Consider the following 24,466-nt stretch of genomic DNA (forward strand, 5'->3'; position numbering starts at 1 on the left):
GAAAAGAGTGTGTTTTAAAACTGAAATGTGAGTGTAAAGAAGTAATTGTGTTTATTGTTCAGTGACATTGGTTAGGGTGGGGAGATGGGAAATGGGTGAGATGTTTCCAGAATTGTGTGAAACATTCGAGAAAAACTCATTTCTTTTTTGATCTGCTATTCATGGCTATTGCTCCTGGTATACCCGCTGTCATCCACCGCAAGATAATTGGCTAGCAATTCGATTCCAATGCGAAGCATACATTTGTGATTTTGTGATATTTCCCAATTGAGTAACTGGTCCGGCCCCCCTTGAGATCAAGTAGGCTGTATGTGGCTACTGAACTGAAATTAGTATGACACCACTGATGGTGTGCTGTGTGTGTAACCACGGTCCCTCTGCTTTGCGTGTCCTGATTCAGGGCGATCTGATACAAGTGTCCATAATACGTGTGTCATGAATCTGTGCTGTATCTCTAACTACTATATCTCTGCCGTGTGTGTCTGTCTCTTTCTCCATCAGGACTATGTGGTTATCACCGTGCGTGCATGTGTGTGAACGTAACTTGAATCTGTGCTGCGCTTTGTCTCTAACCACTATATACCTGCCTTGATTGTCTCCTTGTCTGTTTCTCCATCAGGGCGGTCTGGTATAAGCCATGCGTACCTTGAAACTCTGCTGTGTCTTTAACCACTCTATCTCTGCCGTGTGTGTCTCCTTGTCTGTTTCTCCCTCCTCAGGGGGATCCTGCCGATGAACAGTCGGAACATGATGAACCATGCGCAGGTGGGCCAGGGCATGGGGGGCATGAGCGGCCGCAGCAACAGCATGGGCAGCTCGGGGCTGGGCAGCCCCAACCGCAGCTCGCCCATCTGCATGCCCAAGCAGCAGCAGGCGCGCCAGCCACTCACCATCAACAGGTGTGTATGTACTGGATGGATGCATGTCTGCACTTCAGGTGTGTGTGTGTGCGTGTGTGTGTGTGTGTGTGTGTGTGTGTGTGTGTGTGTGTGTGTGTGTGTGTGTGTGTGTGTGTGTGTGTGTGTGTGTGTGTGTGTGTGTGTGTGTGTGTGTGTGTGTGTGTGTACTGGATGGATGCATGTCTGCACTTCAGGTGTGTGTATGTGTGTGTGTACTGGATGGATGCATGTCTGCACTTCAGGTGTGTGTGTACTGGATGGATGCATGTCTGCACTTCAGGTGTGTGTGTACTGGATGGATGCATGTCTGCACTTCAGGTGTGTGTGTGTGTGTGTGTGTGTGTGTGTACTGGATGGATGCATGTCTGCACTTCAGGTGTGTGTGTGTGTGTGTGTGTGTGTACTGGATGGATGCATGTCTGCACTTCAGGTGTGTGTGTGTGTGTGTACTGGATGGATGCATGTCTGCACTTCAGGTGTGTGTGTGTGCGCGCATGTGTACAAAAGGTAATCACAGGAGTGGGTCTGTTTTGCGTGTGTGTGCGCGTGCGCGTGTGTTTGTGTGTGTGTGTGTGTGTGTGAAACGCGTACATGGGCAGTCCAAACCGCAGCTTGTCGGGTGTGTGGTGGGCACGCTAGTCACCATCCTCAGGTGCCCCCATCTTAACCATGTAATGAACCCTGGTGATGCCAAGGGCAGGGCTTTGTCAGAATCAGAACACTTGATTTGTTCCAACAATTGGCAATTCAGTTTACAGCACTGGTCACAATAAATGGCAAAGAATGATAAAAATGCTATGAACAAAAAAGCTAGACATTACGAACAGCAAATAGCATCAGACACAGCTTCTGTTCATGTCAGTCATGGTTCAAGAGCATGGATACGACAGGCCTTACTGGGTAATCTCCAATCGTGTTGTGTTTCTATTTAGAAACTGGCTGAGGATGTTGTGGAGGTAGCCTTGAGTGTTGAGGGTGGCTTGGTTGGCACTGTGCACGCTGCACTGTGTCAGGCCACTGGGGAGTAACAAGACTCGGTGACCTAGCACTGCTAAGCCTGATGACCTCACATCCATCTGGAGTGTGCGCGCGTTTGTGTGTTTGTGTCTGTGTGTGTTTGCGTGTCTGTGTGTTTGTCTGCCCACCTGTCTGTTTTTTAAAACACATTTCACTCTAGGCGTAAGAGCGAGGTGGTTTCTTTTTGTAATTGCGTGTATTTGTGTGCGGGCAGGCGTGTGTATGTGTTTTGTTTATCAGCACTTATGTGTGTGTGTGTGTGTGTGTGTGTGTGTGTGTGTGTGTGTGTGTGTGTGTGTGTGTGTGTGTGTGTGTGTGTGTGTGTGTGTGTTTGTTTATCAGCACTTATGTGGGTGTGTGTGTGTACCTCTGAGGAACATGCTTGCTCTTTGAGTGTCTGGCATACAACACCAGTGTCCTAGAGAGGGACACAGAGGAGGGTACAGTGGCAGTGTCGGGCAGGGGATAGTTTGGTGTGTTGTTCTGTGAATGAGCGAGCGAGGGCAGGAGAAGAGACTCTGTGTCTTTTAATGAGGTCTTGTCTCAATGGCCTGTCTGAATGGCCCGCCTTTAGACAACAACAGCTCAGACCTTCTCCAAGAGGCCATTAGATCACCACACACACACACAGACACACACACACACACACACACACACGCACACACACACACACACACACACACACACACACACACACACACACACACACACACACACACACACACACACACACACACACACACACACACACACACACACACACACACACACTTGAAGTAAAGACTCACACACTCTTCCCCTAACACACACTCTGCCAATTTCAAAGACACTGTTCCACACACACACAGACACACACATACACCGACAAATACTGTATCTTCCTTCATTAAATATCAGCAGCAAGCTTATATGGTGTGTGAGAGAGAGAGAGAGCGAGCGAGCTAGCTAGCGAGCTCATGGTTAGAGATCTCCACAGCTCATGGTTATCTACTGAGGGTCTCTATTGCAGCTGGGGCTTTGCTTTGCTGGAGCCATTGAGCGGCCTTATCTGGCCTAAGCGGCTGGCACTGCACTAGTGTCGGGGATGGGAATCCTCCGGCAGCCCACCCCATAAATCATAGCATGCCCGTTTTGATGTACTGTATAGACACAGCTTAGGCCTGAGCATAGACACCGAAACCAGGCACACAATACGTGTGCGTGCATGCTGGATAGATTGATAGATGTATAGATTGATAGATTGATGGATGGATGGATGGATGGAGCATTTTTTTTATTTGGCTACAATGCCTACGCGTTTCGGCCCTTATGGCCTGCCCTTCTTCAGGGCGTATATGAGTGAGAGAGAGAGTATCTGGGTCGTTGCACGAACATAAAGCTTCATTGCGTCACTGAAAGTGTGGGTAATGCGTGCAGTTGTAGATTGTGGGACCGCTGGGTTCCGCACCCCCTACTCCACCCACCCACCATCTTTGAAATTAAAATTTCAACCATGCCTCTCTGATTCAGGATTATGCACTTACCTCGGGACATTGAAGACTTCCTCCCCCCCTTCTCTGTCTTACACAGTATTTTATTCTCTGGGCCAGCTGGGAAACGCAAGGGGAATTAATTAGTAGCTGATGATTACAGTAGGCTGATCTTTGACATAAAGTAACCCTGAGCCACACTCGGCGCCAACCCTTCGTTTAAACGTGTTATTGGAACAGAGAGTATATTGCTTAATTGCTTGCACATGCATGTGTTTAAGTCTGTGCTTATGCGTGTGATGGTCTGTATGTGTCAGTCTGCGTTTTGAGTCTGTGTGTTTGACAGAGAGAGGGAGAGATTTTAGTGTGTGTGTGTGTGTTTTGTGTAATATGAATTTGTGTCCTCACAAATCAAAACCGCCCGGTCTGGAATAAGTAATTGTTAACATGGTAACATGGTAATTGTTAACAAGTTATTTTGCACACACATCTGCACCTTGTCACTGTTTTGGCCCATGCAGGTGCACGCACGTACGCCTCTCACACTTATGTTTTTTTTTCCGCAGTATGTCAGGTTTTGGGATGAACAGGAATCCAGCATTTGGAATGAACAACTCGTTATCGAGCAACATCTTCAACGGCACAGGTAATGGCACTGTGTGTGTGTGTGTGTGTGGAACAGTGTCTTTGAAATTGGCAGAGTGTGTGTTAAGGGAAGAGTGTGTGAGTCTTTACTTCAAGTGGATGAGTGTGTGTGTGTTTGTGTGTGTGTGTGTGTGTGTGCGTGCGTGCGTGCGTGCGTGCGTGCGTGCGTGCGTGCGTGCGTGCGTGCGTGCGTGCGTGCGTGCGTGTGTGTGTGTGTGTGTGTGTGTGTGCTCACATACTGACGTGTTTCTCTGTGTGAGAGGGAAGCAGACTGTAGATTGATGGACCCTCCATCATTACACCATGTACTTGCAGCAGTACATTTTCAGTAGTACCCCAGTCACTATGGGTTGGCTAGTACACGTGATGATTTGACAGTAAAGCCTTTCCATTGTCTCCATGGGTTTGTCTAGTCAATGTTCAGGGAATGACGAGCATTGTATTAGTGCCTGCAGTGTTCAATAATTAATCAGCTGTTCTTGTGTGTGTTTGGCTCTGTATGCCTGGATGTCTTTTCCTTGCGTGCATGCGTGTGGATGTCTGTGTGTGTGTGTGTGTGTCTGTGTGTGTGTGTGTCTGTGTCTGTGTCTGTGTGTCTGTGTCTGTGTCTGTGTGTCTGTGTGTGTGTGTCTTTGTGTGCGGTGTGTGTGTCTGTGTGTGATGCGTCAGACGGGAGTGAGAATGTAACGGGGCTGGATCTGTCGGACTTCCCTGCGCTAGCGGACCGGAGTCGGAGGGAAGGAAACGCCAACCCAACCCCCCTGCTGAACCCACTGGCTGGGAGAGCTCCCTACGGTACACACACACACACTCACTCACTCACTCACTCACTCACTCACTCACTCACTCACTCACTCACTCACTCACTCACTCACTCACTCACTCACTCACTCACTCACTCACTCACTCACTCACTCACTCACTCACTCACTCACTCACTCACTCACTCACTCACTCACTCACTCACTCACTCACTCACTCACTCACTCACTCACTCACTCACTCACTCACTCACTCACTCACTCACTCACGCACGCACGCACGCACGCACGCACGCACGCACGCACGCACGCACGCACGCACGCACGCACGCACGCACGCACGCACGCACGCACGCACACACACACACACACACACACCACCCCACCACCCCCAACCTGGCGGCATCCTTTGGGTTACAAGACGCTTTATTCACTTACCGGTACATGATAAAATGCTGCAAATACACACATTAACATCAAATACCACAATATACACAATGTCAAGTTTAAGACTTCGCTGATCCTTGTGATTCTATGCTTTCCGCATGATTCAAATCAAATTCATATTCTTTTATTAAAGGATAGCCTCTTGAGATAAAAATCTCTTTTTCGAGAGGGTCCTCAATTCATTCTTCTTGTCCCTTGTTACCTTGTCCCGTTAGTTGGAATGGTGACGAAGCCATCGAATGAACAGTCCCAGGACTTCTCCATCCACAATGAGGATTTCCCTGCACTGCCCGGGCCCAACTACAAGGACCCAACGTCGAATAACGACGACAGCAAATCGGTGAGTCTTTACTTTACATTATGCTTATAATACACATTCACACAGAGCGCCTTAGATATGTTACAGGGTTACAGTCCCTGTTGCAATGTGGGGTTAGTTGCCTTGCTCAAAAGGAGGTAAGGGTGGGATTTGAACCTGCAACCCTCTGATCTTAAGACCACCATCCTAACCATTAGCCCACAGCTGCCTGCCTTGCTCCACCTGAGGATAAGAGACATGCATGCACACAGACACCCTTACATGTTGCATGCACACACATACACTATGCCTGCATGCATGTGTTGCGTATGCACACACACACACACACACACACAGACTCAAACATCCACATGTACACACAAGCGTGCACACCTAAACATTCGCTCTCTCGCTCTCTCACACATACAGGCAGATATTGTCACTGTGAAATGGTCAGTGTCACATTCTATATTAGGACACTGTGTAATTGGAGACAAGGGACCCATCAGAAAATTTGATTTTGAGATCAGCACATTTAACTGATTACACACAAATGATTATATAACGATACAAACCCACAAGTGTTGCACACTAATTCCGTGCTATGAAATCCTACAATTAAAACGATCAGTCTTGATGTGAAATGGGGGAAATAAACCCTTCCACAAGGAACCGGATTAAAAGGTATATATATGTATAATAAATAAGCCCACCATGAAATATGTGTTAATCATGGAATCCTCCCAGGGACTCTGTGTTCCAACTCATCAGATGGGCAATATACCGCGTGGGGCACATACGTAAACCGAAAATGAACATGCATAATGTATAGAGGAATACATCGCTGCCTCTTTGACATTCCGCTTCAAAAGCATTCCATAGCCTAAATCTCTCTCTGTAGACCATATTTGCTTTATACTAGAGAGGGAGAGAGAGACAAAGCGAGAAAGAGACAGAGAGAGACATGCACACACACAGCAAGAGAGAGAGGCCGAGATGAGCGCTAGAGGGTGTTACAAAGTATTCCAAATGGAATGTTTTTCACCCTTTTTTCTTTCTTTTTTTCGCTTCTGTTTTTGTTGTCAGTTTCTCGAAGTCTAACGGCCCTAATAAGCTGCAGTTTGGCCCAGTTAGCACTTCACTGCCGCACTTCAGAGCAGCAGACAACTTTGGAGATCCTTGCTCTGCAGCTGTCTACACGGCTCCCTAGATTCTCTCGTCTCTCTTCTCACTCCTTTCTTTTTCTCTCGTCTCGTCTCGTCTCGTCTCGTCTCGTCTCGTCTCTTCTCTTCTCTTCTCTTCTCTTCTCTTCTCTTCTCTTCTCGTCTCGTCTCGTCTCGTCTCGTCTCGTCTCGTCTCGTCTCGTCTCGTCTCGTCTCGTCTCGTCTCGTCTCTTCTCTTCTCTTCTCTTCTCTTCTCTTCTCTTCTCTTCTCTTCTCAATCAGCTGAGTCTTCTTTCAACCACAATGCTAAGTAGCATGAAAAAAAAATCCATACCACTCATCTCGTCTCGTCTGCATGCTAATTAATATTTTCCTGACCCCACTCACTCCACTCCTCTCAGGTGGAGAGCTACCGGGAGACCATACACATACACGCGTGCGCACGCACGCATGCACACACACACAGACAGGCTCGCATAGTTCAGCAGATGAGAGCGAGGTAAAGTCTCAGGGATTTCGCTAAGAGTGATCATTTGCTGAGGGAGGGTTTTTTTCGATTTGCGCATAAGCATGCAGGAAGAACTCTATCCTGAGTGATATGCATGATATGATAACAGAAAAGACTTATTGGTCTAGATCAGGGGTGGCCAACCAGTCGGAGACCAAGAGCCACATTTTGTAATGTGTCACAGCAAAGAGCCACATCGGCACACAAACATCACACGGGCATATAAACATGCGCACACCCACCAACCTGGGCATCACCCATCCTTCTCGCACCACAGACCAGCATACACAACAACACATGGGCATGAACATTAACCATCTCTTCCTTACACACACACACACACGCACACACACACACACAAAGTGTCAGATTGATGTTACACTCCAATGTAATGGCCTGACTACAAGACAATCCTGAATATAAGATGACCCCCCCAGTTTTTTTTTTGGTTTTTTAGGCCTACTGCTTCAATTTTTTGGGGGGAAAAGTTTTTTTCAAGATAAAAATGTTGTTTTACATAAGAAGACAAGGGTAGGCATACACAGGTCACATTTTAATAAAACACGTTTTAAAACACAGCATAATTTCCATGAGCACTCTTTATAACAGAGCACCAAGATAGTAACGCGGCACAAAGATTCTCCGCCTCTCTTAGCTCATTTGGGGGTTAGGCGCACACAGGCACCGCTTTCTTGCGCACAGATTATCATTGGATGTCTGACGACGACACCATCCAAAACTTAACAAGTTGGTTCGTCAAATCGCCGTTCATTTTCCACATTAATGTTTCAGCGGGTGCTGACAGGGGGCCATGGGGAAAAACAAAGTTTTCTTTTTTTAGACTAAACTGAGCGCGAACAAGCGACAAGTCGATTGAACTTGTTTCCCACCTTCGCGCTGTCTGCCCGCGCCGCTTTGACAATGGCTGATAGACCACGGCGACATTCACAGCGAAAACCAGGAAAGAACATTATTTTTGTATAGCCCGCGAAAATAAGTCGATTTTAAACCAAAAACACAATGTCACTTTCGGGTCAATAGCCATGAAGACTCCTTCTAACAGAGCGCAGAGATGGCTACGCAGCACAGAGATTCTCCTCGCATCTCTGATCCAGACAGACGCATCTCTCTTGAGCAGATAATCATTTGCACATGTATTGCCGCCATATCCGAGCGATAGAATCCACATATGGACAGTAGTACATTTTCTTGACCTTATTGAGAGTTGTAATTGCCTTGAGGAGTGATGGCCAAATCTTTCAGGTTAAAACATTCTGCCGCTATTTTGTCTAGTCAGCGAAAGACGCGGTCACTTTTTAAAGCGCTATTTTTAGAACATGCTTAAATCACGTTTTGTATTTGGGCCAATGCAATAACAAATGTCACACATCAAGGTGATCATTCAGGACACATTTAGGCAGGCCTACTACAGTAGTACCAAGACCACAGGGCACAGTTCTAATCAACTTTGTGTGCGCAATTACAATGCATATTGCCTATGGGACATAAACACAAACTTGGACATGAACGCAAGAGCCGCAAGACACCAGGCAAAGAGCCGCATGCGGCTCGAGAGCCGCGGGTTAGCCACCTATGGTCTAGAAGAAACTAAATTGCCCAAGCTTCTGAAACATATAGTACAGCAACACACTGCATATGACAGCCACAAAATGAAAGGGAAGGCAGAGTCTGGTTCCTTTCAACTGAATATGTATCTCTCCCTCATGTCATTTTCATCACCAATCACCAAGCCTCACACACACACACAGGCAGCCCTTTGCCAGGCCACTGTAGTTGGAATCCATGAACCTTTTCAAGTCTCACAGATTTAATTCACAGCAGCTTTATTTGAGTGCCTCTTGTTCTCCTGGGAATCAGTGCAATTGGTCGTCCACTTGGCTAAATGAAACGTACCACTCACTCTCTCTCTCACTCACATAAAGGCCACGTGGCTCACCGGTGAGAAAGCGTGCTAAATGAATTATTCAGCAGAATAATTGACCCCACTTGCTTGCCGTATAGAACACAGAGGCACTTTCTAGAAAAGGGGGCCAAAAAAAGCCAAACCTTGTTTTATTGTCAAGGGTACAAAGACATCACATCCCCCATTCCCATTGCCTACTTAGTGCTTAACAAAAGCACACATACACACACACATACACACACACACACACACACACACACACACACACACACACACACACACACACACACACACACACACACACGCACCGTTTCACCTGACAAGACAATGACCAGCTGATGACGTACTTTGGATTTTGACCCACTGACCAGTATTCTGACAACTGTTTGAGGTGACAGCAGTGGCTGGCAAACTGAATTTAGGCAGAGGAGGACATATGCAGTCTGCAATGTTTGTTGCCAAATGTTTTGCGGTGTTTGTCAGCCTGAATTCCAGTTTATACTCTAGTCTCCAAGTTTCGATTAACCTTCGATAACGCAAGAGGAACAACTTGTTCCTGTTATTTAGTTTTAACAGCTTTTTCACATACAAAACTTTTGAGACTTCGTAAATGGAATGTCCGGTAAGAAACTCAAAATTTTGTACAAGTTTACAGAAACCGTATGCAAGTGCTTTGAATTCTTTGAAAATTATTTTTCACTGGTACAATATCATGATAGCCTCCAGCACTTAAACTTGTAACTTTTTTTGACGAGCTGCTGTTCATTTGTCACATGGGTTGGTGGGGGCGGTGGTGGCTCAGGTGATAGAGGAGCCTGGTTGGCAACCTGAAGGTTGTAGGTTCTACCCCACCTTACCCCATCGATGTGTCCTTGCACAAGATACTTAACCCCAAGTTGCTCCTGATGGCAGGCTGGTGCCCTGCGTGGCAGAGTGTGAATGGGTTAATGTGAGGCGTACATGTGAAGCGCTTGGAGTGGAAAAGCGTTACAATGCAGTCCATTTACCATTTTGTGTTCTAAGTGTTCCTCCTTCCTGGTTCCCCTTGCAGAACCTGAACTCATCGGGCAAGAGCATATCCAGCACAGACGGTCCCAAGTTCCCCGGAGACAAGAGCTCCACGGCACAGAACAACAACAACCAGCAGAAGAAAGGGATCCAGGTCTTACCTGATGGTGAGACGCTCACTGACCTATCACAACACACAATGCTTCATATAAAAAGAGAAAGTATGGATGGCTGCAGCGTTAGTCTTGAGGTGTCGGCTGAAGGTGCTCTGTGGTAAAAAAAGAAGGATTAACTAAAGATGAAGTATTCAAGGTACTCTTGGAAAAAGTTAAAAGTAAAACCGCTTTAGTGCAATGGTTTACTCTGCCTTGATGAAGGCCATACTATGGCCGAAACATGTTGCAGTGTTTTATTGAATTAAAGGTATATTGAACTTTTTCGAAGAGTGCCTTGGATACTTCATCTTCAGTGCACGCTGCTTCATACTTTTTGGCTTTTTAAGTTTCCAATGTGATAAACTTTGGGGATAGTGCTTTCTCTAATACTTAAGGCACAGTATTCCTGGGCAGCATAATATGCAATTGAAAGGTCAAAGAAAAGTACTACTTCAAAAATAATGTGACAAAATTAAGTGTGTGATGGATAGTTAGCTTTTATTGTCCCCAAAGGGAAATTCGTTTTCACCACCATCACAACTTGCCACAGCCAACATGAAGACATAATATAGCATACAAGGCAGACATGAAGATGTCAACACCATTGAACATTCAGACACTACACGAATACATTTACACTCAAGACATTGACAGACGACCTACGCACAACATATTACAGACAGACTTGAGATGTAATGCCATTGTGACTTTATTCTAGTTGTCATGACTGTGTGCATCATGCCCTCTCTGCCCTCTCAGGTCACGTGACAATCATTCTCCTAGGCATGGTGATGTCTACTTAATTTAATGCTGTGTAATATAATTGTGACTGTATTCTGACTGTTATAGCCATGTGCCTCCCAGGTCGGGTGATGAGCATTCCCTGGGCATGGTGACATGACATCTGTTTAATTTAAAGGAACAGTCCGCCCTTTTTTTGATTTTCACATATTGGCAGTATTTCCCAGCATTATTCATGAATGTGCATATAATTTTCGTCTATGCGTTTCCATTGCCTAGTTTAACAGTATAGCCAAATTAAGCATAGCTATGCAAGTCTATGGGGGCAAACAAAAATCATCAAATGTACTTATAAAGTACTTTAAAATTAATGTAAAATTCACCAGAGTGCAAAACCGCTATTTAATCCTGTCCTGTGATCATTTGTGGCTTGATGCTAATGCCTCCATTCACTTCCAGTGATTATGCTAAGCTATGCTAATAATTCTGATACAATAAATCTAAGTACTGAAAAAACTGAGAAGAAAATTATGTGCACATTCATGAATAATGCTTGGAAATACTGCAAATATGTGAAAATCAAAAAATGTTGCGACTATATTCTGACTGTTATGGCTGTCTGCATCATGCCCTCTCTGCTCTCTCAGGTCGGGTGACGAACATTCCCCCGGGCATGGTGACAGACCAGTTTGGCATGATCGGGCTGCTGACGTTCATCCGGGCAGCGGAGACGGACCCCGGCATGGTGCACTTGGCTCTGGGCAGCGACCTCACCACGCTAGGCCTCAACCTCAACTCGCCCGAGTGAGTCTCTCTTCTGTCACCATCTTCACAGTAATACCCTTCTTTTCAAAGTGCATTGTGTCATTTTTGCAGCTACAATTTCTGTGAATTCAAACTGGTGTCATGGAGAAGATCCCTCTTTTCTTGTAGGAAAAGTGCAATATTACCTTTCATCATGAATACTTTGAATTTGATGATGGCGGTAAGTAAGTTATTCATAAAAAAGGTAGCATTTGTGAATGGGCATCATTAATTCTGGAAAGAAAGTGCTAAAATATTAAACAGTGCACCTTTAAACAGCAATGTGGTGGCAGTAATGTCACATTAGTAATGTCACCACACTAGGCCTCAGCCTCAACTCGCCCGAGTTGAGTCTCTCTTCGGTACCATCTCTACCGCAATAAAAACTGAGGGAAGCCGTGGCCTAGTGGTTAAGAGATGAGCTTTAGATCAAAGGGGTTGCAGGTTCAAATCCCACCCTGCCACTCCCTATCTCACTCCACGGCTGAGGTGCCCTTGAGCACTGCTCCAGAGACTGTAACCAATACCCGTTCCTTAAAATAACAGTCCAGCCTCACACAGCTTTTCATTTCTTCACTTCACCTCGCCTGTGCTGTACTTGAAGTAATATTAAACAGTTTAAAGCGATACTGTACCATTTCTGGACGTAAGCTCATTTTAAACCTCCCCTTGAGTTCAGTAATTGAGTTTTACCTTTCACCTGTACTCCTGTATGTTCTTGGAGTCTGGCAGTGCAAATGTTTATCTCCGAGCTAGCGTATATCATTGAATCTTATGGGTCCAGCTAGCAGTCCAGTCGTGTCTCAAAACCGTCATCATACCTAATTTCAGAGAAAACACAGCAAAACGTTTAAAGTTTCTCTTCAACTGCTCTCACTTTGCTTTTTACGCAAGAATGGTAAGGGACAATGCAGGGAAGCGTTACAGAGTGAGTGAGAAGAAGTAGTTTCCATAAACAATTCTTGTGTATCTTACATGTGACAAATCAGAAACATGACTCCATACGGCATGTCATGTCTTTCTGAACCTGCACATGCAGTTAGACCTGTTGTTCTTTTGGCCTTTGAAGTGGAACTGCATAGGTAGGCTTTTCATTGGAATTCAGTGAATGCAATCACATTCAGGCGAGTTGATTGGCCATGTATGAATTACAAGGAGCTAGCTATCAGACCAGCAGTGTTATGGCAAGTTGTGGTTGCAATGCTGCATTCAGTTCATGTGGCAATTTGTCATTCATTTTGTGTGTGAGATGCCCATTTCATTGCTGTACAGTATGTAGGTAGAATATATATTTTTAAATGTTTTTAGCCATCAATCTTTTTCGTATTTTGATTCAATTAATCCACACAAAACTGAACAATTGGCATTGAAATGTTTTTTGAAAATGTTACATTAGTACTTCAGCTTCAGGCACTGGTAATGGGCATTTGCTGTAGCCTCTTTGTGTGGATGCCGCCGGTGGGCCTCTTCAGTCATTGCTGAAAAGACTCGACTACATCAAAACAACATTGCTATGACATTACTGAGAGCCTTAAGTAACATAATAAGACTTAACCATTACAATTGTGGTGACAGTAAGGTTATAACGGAGGCTCTGTGCAAAGGGGTTAAGTAGCAGCAGTAGCAGTAAAGCTGCCTTGCCTCGGTCACGCCACCCTGCACCCAAATGCCACATGGACATGACTGGCCAGAAAACACTGCTCAGCATATGCTCCTCTTTCAGCCCTCTTTCAGCCCTCTGCCTGCCTACACACACACACACACACACACACACACACACACACACACACACACACACACACACACACACACACACACACACACACACACACACACACACACACACACACACACACACACACACACACACACACACACAGGAAGATGATATGGCAGGTGGGAGAGGCTATCTTTTTGAAATGCCCTCTGTATCTCACACTAATAGTGCCGTTCAGTACACATACTATAAATACTGTACGATCTCATTAGCCATAGCGTTCGTAGTTTGCCACAACACCTACGTGAGCATGTATTTTCTTGAAACATCATAGGTGTTGAAGTATTGCCTGTATTAGGCAAAGGACAATATGACACTTTACAGACAAACACGGGGAGAAAAAAAACTCAGCAGAATGTTGACTGTACTGTAAATTACATTATATTGCACAAAAGCTGACGCTTTTATCCAGAGCGACTGACAGACACTACAGGATATTGGTTAGTTACAGTCCCTGGGGCAGTGTGGGGATGGGTTGCCTTGCTCAAGGGCAAATAAGCCATGGAGTGAAGAAGGGATTGGTAAGGGTGGGACTTGAACCTGTAACCCTGGCTGGATCTCAAATGGCCCAGGCACCATGTTTCAGTGCGTAACTATAATACACCACACACACTGAAACATGAATTCTGAAGTGCACAAGTGCACCATTTGAGATCCAGCAGCTGTGCTCTTCAGTCCCATCTCCTAACCGTTACACCATGGCTACAATATAAAGCGTTTCTCTCATGATCTCCTTTCATTGACCATTTGCCTTTGTCACCTCTAATCCAACAGAAATCTCTACCCCAAATTTGCCTCTCCGTGGGCATCAGCACCGTGTCGGCCTCAGGACATCGGTAAGCTCCTCTCCCTCTGTCTTGCCTCTTTTTCTTTTGGAATATTCCAAAATGTAGTATTTATTTACTGATCTTTTCTTTCAGGTCTTTGTTTTGATCTGGTGTTGATATGGCTTCTTCTTTTGGAATGTTCTATAATCTATTTTTTTAAAACTGATGTTTGCCTTCAGTTCTTTGTTTTGATTTGGTGTTAATATGGCTGTTTTGTAAGAATATTAACAGGCTGCTGTTGTAAAGGTAGTTGAAAATGTGGTCAGGGCTGGCTGGGGTTGGCATTGGGGGGTTGGGAATGTAATGTGTTATTTGATGCTGTTTACTTGCGTCTTATCTTAGAAGAAGAAAAAATAAAGAAAAATTCGAAATCCCCCTTAACCCCTGCTCTTATTTTTCCTCTCTTCCAGACTTCCATGTTCCATCTGAATACTTAACCAATATTCACATAAGGGACAAGGTAAGTGCCTGCTACACTGTAACATTTATGTATTTATAGATAATGAATGTTCATGCACGGCGAGTGATTCCACCTTTCCACCGAATTTTTAGTGGGGTGGAAAATCTCTCTCCCTTGGGCCCTAATCAATCAAAACAAGCAAATACGCACCTGAAGTAAATGCTCTGTGATTTAAAAAAATATATATATTTATTTATTTTTTGAGTGGGCAAGAAGCATGGTGGTTGTTGGCCGACTGGCTGACTGTGCTCTGTTCTGCTCTGCTGGTTTTTGTGCCTTGTGTGTGTGCATTAGCTACACCTAACAAGCCCGGTTATCACACCTGGGCCGAGGACAATAAAAGGGTTACAGTAGCTGGGGGTCGGCCCGGGGCCTCCCCTTTGCCCTCTGAGCTCTGCCACCTCTAGATGCAAAGTTGAGTGCCACCCTTTTGTGTTAGCATGTGTTTGTGTTGAGCAGGCACGACGGCAGCTCCTAGAGGACATGCTTGTAATAGCAAGTCACCTGCAATATGTGGCACTGGATTGTAAACTAATGCCCATCACTATATATGTGTCTGTGTGTGTGCAAGTACTTACAGACGAGTTTGTGAACTAACGTAAAGGTGATGACCGAAGGTGATAATGCACTAGGCAACTTTCTGAGCAAAGATTTTGGGCCAACCTTACTATACGAATTTTATTTTGACCGTTTATCACCACAACACTTTTATAAGGGGAAGTTGTATCAGAAGTAGGCGTATTTGATTTCATTGGAAAATTAGGAGCCAATGATGTCGTTGCCCATCAAAGTTGCCCAAAGATGTGCCCTGTGTATCATCAGCTAAAGGATGCGTTAAAGGTGCTGACCTCTTGCCCTCCCGTTGTGCTTGTGTGTGTGTGTCCCCAGCTGGCTGCTATAAAGCTGTCTCGGTACGGGGAGGATCTCCTCTTCTACCTGTACTACATGAACGGAGGAGACCTACTGCAGCTACTCGCGGCGGTCGAGCTGTACGTACACGCACGCACGCACACACACACACACACACACACACACACACACATACACACACACATACACACACACACACACACACACACACACACCGATTGTCTCATTTTAGGGGCTTGGCTGAAAGTGTAAGCGACTGGATTTCTTCTCACAGGACTTGCTTACAGCCAAGCTTAAGCCAGTTGCCTACAGCTAACTTCTTGGCGATAACATGACCTGCATGAATCCTTACACATCATTGGTTCCATTACATCAGGGATTCTTAACCATAGAGCCGTGGCCCAAAGTTGGGCCGCGCTCACAACCTCCTGGGCCGCAGTCAACTTTCAGTTTCGTGCCATTGGGCCGCTTGGGCCGTGGGACCGCTTATAAAATAGACTTAGAGTTGCTTTTGAGGGAAAAGACGCACACAGTCATAACGCAATGACCACACCCCGCGTTTTTGTTGTTGGGGGAGTTTCATTAAGAACAAGACAGTAACACAGCCTGTGGTGGTAACACCTTTTGCAGTGGGCTAGCCTATTTGAGAAAAGAGAAGTTACCAACCCGTCACGGTTCCCAGCTGATTTGGCGACATCTTCTGTGTCCTACTATCCTCACGTTTTAGTAGTTAGAAATAGGTGTTTAGCGGTTAGGCGGCTACTCAAAATAATTGAAGTTGCTGAATCTTTATCCCTTATACTTGTCCAAGTGTCGCCATGACAGTCACAAATTTTGCGTGATACTGAAAAGCTTTCCGTCCGGCTCTGGAATTTCTGTTGTTCCCGTGCTGCGTTTCCACTTGTATAAAAAAAGTCTTCATTTTATGATCAGCAGATTCATTACAAAGCGCAAGTCAAGAGCTGTCACGCAAACTTTGAGCTGTCAGAGAGGCATTCAAATGTGTGAATGACTCTGAGTTGCTAAACTGTGAGTGAATATGATGAGTGAGATTAAATGACATTAACAATAGCGTTAATTAATATAGGGCTATTCCTTGGGAAAAAATACTTTAATAATCACCTATTTATTTACAATTTATATCACTATTATAAGCCTATATCATATTATCATAATATAATATAATATAATATAATATAATATAATATAATATAATATAATATAATATAATATAATGTAATGTAATGTAATGTAATGTAATATAATGTAATGTAATATAATAATATATACATGGGTAATATTGGCCCCGGGACACTGTGCACTGGAAAAAATGGGCCTCGACGTCAAAAAGGTTAAGAATCCCTGCATTACATTATGGTTGTTGGGGTATTACTTTATTGTCTTCTTCACAATTACATACTTCACTTCTGATTTCTTCTGGTTCCACTTTGCAAGGTAACAACAAAAGAGAAAAAATAAGCACAAAGTAAAAGGGGTAGGATTAAATAAATAAAACAACTAATAAGAACATTATGTTATGCAATACTGAAGCAGCAAACTTCTGAATGGTTGCTGCAAAAAGAGCTAACCAATTGGTTTTCAAGGTTCCTGTTTTTTTTTTATAGCATTTTTAGCATTTCATATTGATGCTGAATGTCGAGATATCGCACTGTACAAGATGTGTGCTTTTTAAATAGTAGGACTTATTCATACAGGAAAAAAATAGGTTATTGGTTCACACACTGAGCTCTATATTTGCCTGAACTATTTAAACCCATTGTGTCCTGGAGACACGTATACAGGTTTTTCAGGATTTTGAGATTTTAGCGGTTTTATTAACTATGTGGGTATGTTAGAGCTGAATGAACACATTACAATGCAAGGGGAGGGTCTTGGCTTTTAAATGTAATTTATTTCTTGTTTGTATGTGCTTCGGAGGCTGAGATATTTAGGATTTAATAGGAAGAGGGCACCCTTTCCCAAAAAGGGCTTAGGACAAAATGGGTTAAGGAACACTTGCTATGATGAACGAAGAAGTGCGATGTTTTAGGTTTTTTAGTTTAATCTAGTTGCTTGTTCTCTCCTTTGTTTTTGTACCTCATTATCTGTCTTTAGAGAAGGAAATGACCATTTGTTAACTGAGGCGTTGCCGACAGGACCTTAAAAGCTTAGTAGACTGGACATAATGCCTTCAAAGCAAGGGTGTGGAGCACAACATGAAGGCTTGTTTTACACACTCGCCTTCACCACTGCACTCAGTTGTCGATTCGACACGGCCTAGCTGCCAGGGCTTACACATGTACACGCGCGCGCAAGCGCACACACACACAGACACGTTTTTGGGCATTTTATCAGTGGCCGCAGTGTTTCCAGACAGGCAGGAAGTGTGTGCGCGCGTGCGTGCGTGCGTGAGTGCTATGTGCGTGCTTGGCCAATGCAGTGGCACGCTACCACAAGCCACTTGGCAGGTGCACTTGTGACTGTGAGCACCAATCCCAGGATGCACATGCCATGTCCACTATGACCTAAACACACACACCAAAACCACAAAACTTTCCATTGCCACACTGCAGAATTCTGTTACTCGACAGAGCCTGGCTTTTAGGGTGTTTTGAATAAAAAAACTGTAAAGATTCTTATTCATCCAGGGCAGTATTCCAAGAACACGGAATAGAGTGATAAAGAGTGATGAACCTGGCTAAGTTAACCTACAGGAAGTGGTAAACCTGCTAAAAGACAGCCTGCAGGCATCCTTCAGTCAATAAAATAAGGACTCCAGCTCTTCTATTAGTATTTACCTCTACCTGAAGGTTAATCTAACCTCAGTGTTCCCATACATTGAGGAAACTATGGCGCACCGCCATAGTTTAAATGTGGCCGCCATAGTTTCCGAAAATGTAAAAAGATATATATATATATATTTGTTTATTTTTTACTTTTTTTTTTTTTTTTTTAAACGATTTCCGTTTTTCTAAAAACGATTTGAAAAACGATGTCCTCCGCATTTTTCTCCTGGAGTAATCCTATAGAGAAAACCACGAGTACTTGAAAGACAGAGGGATCAAAAGCCTAGTTGTAGTTAACTTGGGGTTGGGAGCAATAAAAAACCTTCAGAGAAGGGACAATTGGGATGAGTTTACTGACAATCCCCAGGCTTTGTTTAACAGTTATATGATAATGAGTTAGGCGACATTGATGCAGCAGAGGAGACATCGGGCTGCATATAGAAATTAATGTGTAATGAATGTGAATATAGACATAAATTTGTAATAAGTTGTTCAGCCCTTTTACGGGGAGGAATTTTGAAAAACTGGCCCTGTGACCAGCACACCTTATGTAGAATGTGTATGCCTACAGTACAGGCCAGAAGTATGGACTCACTTTCTATTAATGCATTCTCTTTATTTTCGTGGACTTTCATTGTGTATTTTCATGCAGGGCATCAAAACTGTGCATGAACACATGGAGAATTACGTACTTACCAAAAAATATCATTCTAGCTGTTGTCCAACAGCAATGACGGCTGTCTATCCACCTGACGTCGACACGGCACAACTAATGGCCCCACACATTTCAATAACCTTTTTTTTGCCTATTTTCAAATAAAAATGTCCAGACAGTCATGTCAATCCTAATTGAACATTAAAGTCCCCCAATAACTCACTAGAATTGTACAACTGGAATTTTGAGACCTAAAACCTAGTTTTAAACACTTGCCAATACAAGCATTTTACAGACATTTTCTTGATATGATATTGAATCACAGCCAGTTACTTGGAGAGGTCAAACCTGTGTTGGAGGGAATCTGTGGCAGGGTTTTTCACTTTTACTTTTACTTTTTGTATCACTGTTTCACCTGGATAACCAGCTATGCTGACCAAGTGAACTATTATCAGATCAAGAAAATCTGTCTTGTATTGCTTGTATAAATTAAAATGGACTCGAATGACTGGGTATTTTTACTTGAAAATAGACAGAAAAATAAGCTTGTTGAAACATGTGGGCCCCTCAGTATTGTTGTGTTGACGTCACTGTTTGGCATTTTTTTTATATTTTTAAATAACTGTTATATTTTGTTATATATTTTCATTTTTTAAGCAAAAAATTATACATGTGTTCATGCACAGAAATAATGCCCTCTCTGAAAATGTATTATGTTCTTTAAAAAGCCACACAAATCAAGAGAATTAATTAAATGAGAAGGTGAGTCCATACTTTTGACCTGTACTGTATGTGTGTGGGGAGAAGGGTATAGCCTACTCTCTTAGACCCTTTTTGTCTGTGCGTTAACACAGTGCTCCTAAATTCTTATTTATGATTTGTTTTTTTGGGGTTTTTTTTTTTTTCATTGCATAGACCCCTTTATGAGGGACGAATGAAAAGTGTGTTGCAAACAGTAATGATTCACTGTATTGCATTTTTTATATAGATTACAATGTACCACTATACATAAATGGCTGAAATTAAGGCCTATAGTTTCTATAGAAGTATAGTTTCATGCACCAATGTCATACACCCCCCCCCCCCCCCACCCGCCCCCCCCCCCCCCCCCCCCACTCCCCCCCCCCCCACCCCCCCCCACCCCCTCCCCCCCCCACCCCCCCACCCCCCCACCCCCCCCCCCCCCCCCCCCCCCCCCCAACCCCCCTCCCCCCCCCCCCCACTCCCCCCCCCCCCCCCCCCTCCCCCCCAGCCCCCCCCCCCCCCCCCCCCCCCCCCCCAACAAAAAAGGCCCATGTGAAATGCATTCATATATAATACTATATAGAATATATTTGCCTTTATTTTGATAGGACCGTGAAGATTTTGGACAGGAAAGTAGTAGAGGGAAAAAGAGATGGGATAGGGTTGGGACATGTACTAGGTGGGATTCGAACCTGGGTCTACCGGTCAACCAACCTTAGCTGTGCCACAACACCCCCAACAATAAACTTTCTTACTAAGAGACTCAAAACTTGAATATGCAAAAAAATTGGTTTTGAGATGCAAGAGACCTTTTATTTTTTCTCCTTCCTCCTCATGCTCGGTCTGCATTAACATATTTGAGACACACACCCCCTTGTGGATGCATTGGGAAGTGACACAAAGTGAATCAAACTTGCAAACCGTTCACTTCACACACACTTTGCAGCGCTTTGGGATGCAGATGCACTTTATTATGGACTGTAAAAAAAGGAAACAAGGACTCAAATATTTTATCTGACACGTGATGCATAGGAATACCCTGGAAGTATAACATGCAATGATGTTAGAGTTGAAGTGTAACCCCTCTCTCACACACACACACACACACACACACACACACACACACACACACACACACACACACACACACACACACACACACACACACACACACACACACACACACACACACACACACACACACACACACACACCATATCATGTATTATTTTAATTGCATATTTGGGATGTGAGTTGATATCGCTCATGCTTTTGGTAAATGGTGCTACAGACATAAACAGTTTCCAGAAATTAATTCTCTCTCTCTCTCTCTCTCTCTCTCTCTCTCTCTCTCTCTCTCTCTCTCTCTCTCTCTCTCTCTCCCTCTCTTTCCCTCTCTCTCTCTCTCTCTCTCTCTGTCTCTCTCCGCCATCTGTAGCTTTAACCGGGACTGGCGGTACCACAAAGAGGAGCGGGTTTGGATCACGCGAGCGCCAGGCATGGAGCCCACACTGAAGACCAACACCTACGAGCGGGGGACGTACTACTTCTTTGACTGTCTTAACTGGAGGAAGGTTGCTAAGGTAAAGGTATTGACGACCTTCATTTTCAACATCCTCCTCCCTTAGCCCCACATCATCTTGGCACAAATGTGTGTGTGTGTGTGCTTGTGTGTGAATGTAACGCATGGCTGCCCCATCACCTTAATGCTCCCTAGCTCCTTAAAAGCTCCTTAAAAACTACAATTCCCAGCTTTGTTGAGATATATTTTTTGGGCTTTTTGGTCTTAATGTAGGACGAGATGGCTGGAAATTGACAGGAAATGTGTGTGGGGAGAGAGAGGGAAAAGGCTTGTAAAATGGCTGTGGGTTGGACATAGGGTAAACCCAGGTCCCCAGACTTATGGTATAGCCCTGCAATAATGGCCCATCTAGTAGATTTATAATGGAATAAGTTGTTTTGTGACTATGGTACTATGTGGTATGTGACCATTTACTTTTTAAATAAAATGTTGCAATGTTGTGTCCGGCTTTGTTGTCATAGTCACTGCTAATGTTGGATTAGTCTGTGGTTAACGAATAGGGGTTTGCCTTTTCTTTTGCCTTTGTACTCAAATTCAATTTTAGTGGCAAAGAATATAATAACAAATACACTACACAGCATTCCACTTTATTATGCAAATGACATTTTTCGCTGTTTCCCCAAATAATCAATACAAATGACAGTCGTCATAATTTTCAAGTCATCAGCCATTAGAGTACAATTTAAAAGTTTTTGAATGAACCTTCCAATGATAACGGTATTTTTTAAAATAATAAAAAACTTTAAATGCTCTGTTCCACATTATTACGCAAAATAGTTTTGTAGTGTTGTAATCCAAATTTCTTTCTTTTTTTCCCTTTTACATCAAAACAGTTGGAATTTGGTACCTTCTAAATTACATTTCAATGTTCAATACTTGGTGATAAGCTCTTTGTCTTAGTAACTGGAATGCTGTGATTAACATTGAAGTCAATGGCAGGGCATTGCATGGGAGTTATGGAAGCCCAGATATCCTTGATGCTTTGCTCTCAGCTGTTTTTGTTTGTTTGGTCTGGTGACCCACACTTCACTCTTCAATATACCCGTAGATTTCCATGTCACGTTTAGGTGCTTTGGAGGTGATGACATTCTAACGCACCAGACATAAAACGCCATTGAAAATGAATGGGATGCTATGTCTGGTGAGTTTGAATGTCATCACCTCCAAAGCACCTACACGTGGCATGGAAATCTACAGGTATATTGAAGAGTGAAGTGTGGGTCACCAGACCAAACAAACAAAAACAGCTGAGAGCAAAGCATCAAGGATATCTGGGCTTCCATAATTTCCATGCAATGCCCTGCCATTGACTTCAATGTTAAACGCAGCATTCCAGTTACAGCTTATGACCAAGTTTTGAACATCGAAATGTAATTTAGAAGGTACCAAATGCCAACTGTTTTGATGTAAGTGGGAAAAAAAAGAAAGAAATTTGTATTACAACACTACAAAACTGTTTTGCGTAATAATTTGGAACAGAGCATTTTGGGCATTTTAAGTTTTTTATTATTTAAAAAAATACCGTTATCATTGGAAGGTTCATTCAAAAACTTTTGAAGTGTACTCTAATGGCTGATTACTTGAAAATTATGACGACTGTCATTTCTATTGACTATTTGGGAAAAGGGAAAAAAATGTCATTTGCGTAATAATGTGAAATGCGGTGTAGTTAAAGAAATGCAGCATTTTGGTTCTGACAACAATAAAACCCCATGTTTTCTTTTTCACTTCCTCCCCATCCCTCTCATCCACCCCTCCTCACCCCTGCTTGTTTCTCTCTCTTGCTCTTCCTCACTTCCTCCTCTCCCCCTCTCTTCCTCCTCTCCCTCGTACCTCTCCTTGTCTCCCCTCTCCGCCTCTCCTCCTTTCTCCTCCTTTCTCCTCCTCTCCTCCCCTCCCCTCCCGTCTCCTCTCCTCTCCTCCTGCTCTACCCTCTTCTCTCCCCACCTCTGCTTCATCCCCCTCCTCCTCCCCCTCTCCTCCTCACCCCACCTCACGACCAATCAGGAGTTTCATCTGGAATATGACAAGCTAGAAGAGCGGCCTCACGTCCCCTCGACGTTCAACTACAACCCCGCTCAGCAGGCGTTCTGAGCTCCACAAGACCCACCGACACCACCCACCCACCCACCGACCGACCGACTCAACCATCCATCCATCCATCCACCTCCGGCGGGGCAGGACCCAGTCCTGACTGCACCCTACCCGGGGCGTGGGTATGGCTGTCCTGGCTTTTTGTCTCTCACCGAACTGGCAGAAAGATGGCGCTGTGGCTCAGGCATCCTCTTTTTTAATTTTCTTTTTTTCTCAAAGAAAAACAAACAAACAGACAACCAGACAGACAGACAGACAGAAATATTCCTTGACAAAGAAAAATATTTCTCAACCCAGATTCCGGATGTCCTTGGCCTTTTTGTGGCTGTAGGGCGATCCTGCCTTCCAGAATTATGTGCTGCCCAAAAAAAATGAGAGAGAAAAAAAAATCACATTCTCCTACACATACAGGTGTTTTTCATTTCATTTACTTTTTTTTTAAAAAGACAACACACAAGCTCTTTTTAAACTCTTTTCTGTTATTTCTTTTCCTGTTCTGACCCATCTTCAGTTTCATTTTACATTTCCCCTTCCCATTTGTTTTGTTCCGTTTTGGGTTTACACCGAATGCCTGTAAGGCAGGCAGGATAAACAAGACAGACTGAGACACTCTACTCTGACCATAGCAGAACAGAACAGGGTTTTTATACTTCATTCTTTGAAGTGTTCAAGCGTTCAGCATGAGAGAGCGAGTGATGGAGGTGGTGCACCTCCGTTACCGTACACTATGTGGCCCTCTCCCCACCCTCTTCTTGGACAACTTTATTGGAGGCCTGGAAAGAATGCAATGTTCATTGTAGTACTGTTTGGTAATAAAAGAACAGAAAAATTA

The 24,466-nt window shown here is 44.0% G+C and overlaps 1 protein-coding gene across 6 annotated transcripts in view; it reads left to right on the forward strand.

The window, feature by feature from the left end:
• Positions 1-24,466, forward strand: part of LOC134463651 (CCR4-NOT transcription complex subunit 2) — a 72,899-nt gene extending 48,433 nt beyond the window's left edge. For 3 of the 6 annotated variants that reach the window (XM_063216842.1, XM_063216844.1, XM_063216846.1), the window contains 11 exons: positions 720-899; positions 3,952-4,031; positions 4,700-4,825; positions 5,454-5,578; positions 10,183-10,306; positions 11,683-11,839; positions 14,391-14,452; positions 14,854-14,903; positions 15,792-15,892; positions 21,397-21,547; positions 23,548-24,466. In XM_063216842.1, coding sequence (XP_063072912.1) covers positions 720-899; positions 3,952-4,031; positions 4,700-4,825; positions 5,454-5,578; positions 10,183-10,306; positions 11,683-11,839; positions 14,391-14,452; positions 14,854-14,903; positions 15,792-15,892; positions 21,397-21,547; positions 23,548-23,634 — 1,243 coding nt within the window. In that variant the 3' untranslated portion in view covers positions 23,635-24,466. The other 3 variants (XM_063216843.1, XM_063216847.1, XM_063216845.1) reach the window with 2 other exon arrangements.

Source organism: Engraulis encrasicolus, chromosome 15 (genome assembly GCF_034702125.1).
Source record: "Engraulis encrasicolus isolate BLACKSEA-1 chromosome 15, IST_EnEncr_1.0, whole genome shotgun sequence".
Classification (NCBI taxonomy): Eukaryota; Metazoa; Chordata; class Actinopteri; order Clupeiformes; family Engraulidae; genus Engraulis; species Engraulis encrasicolus.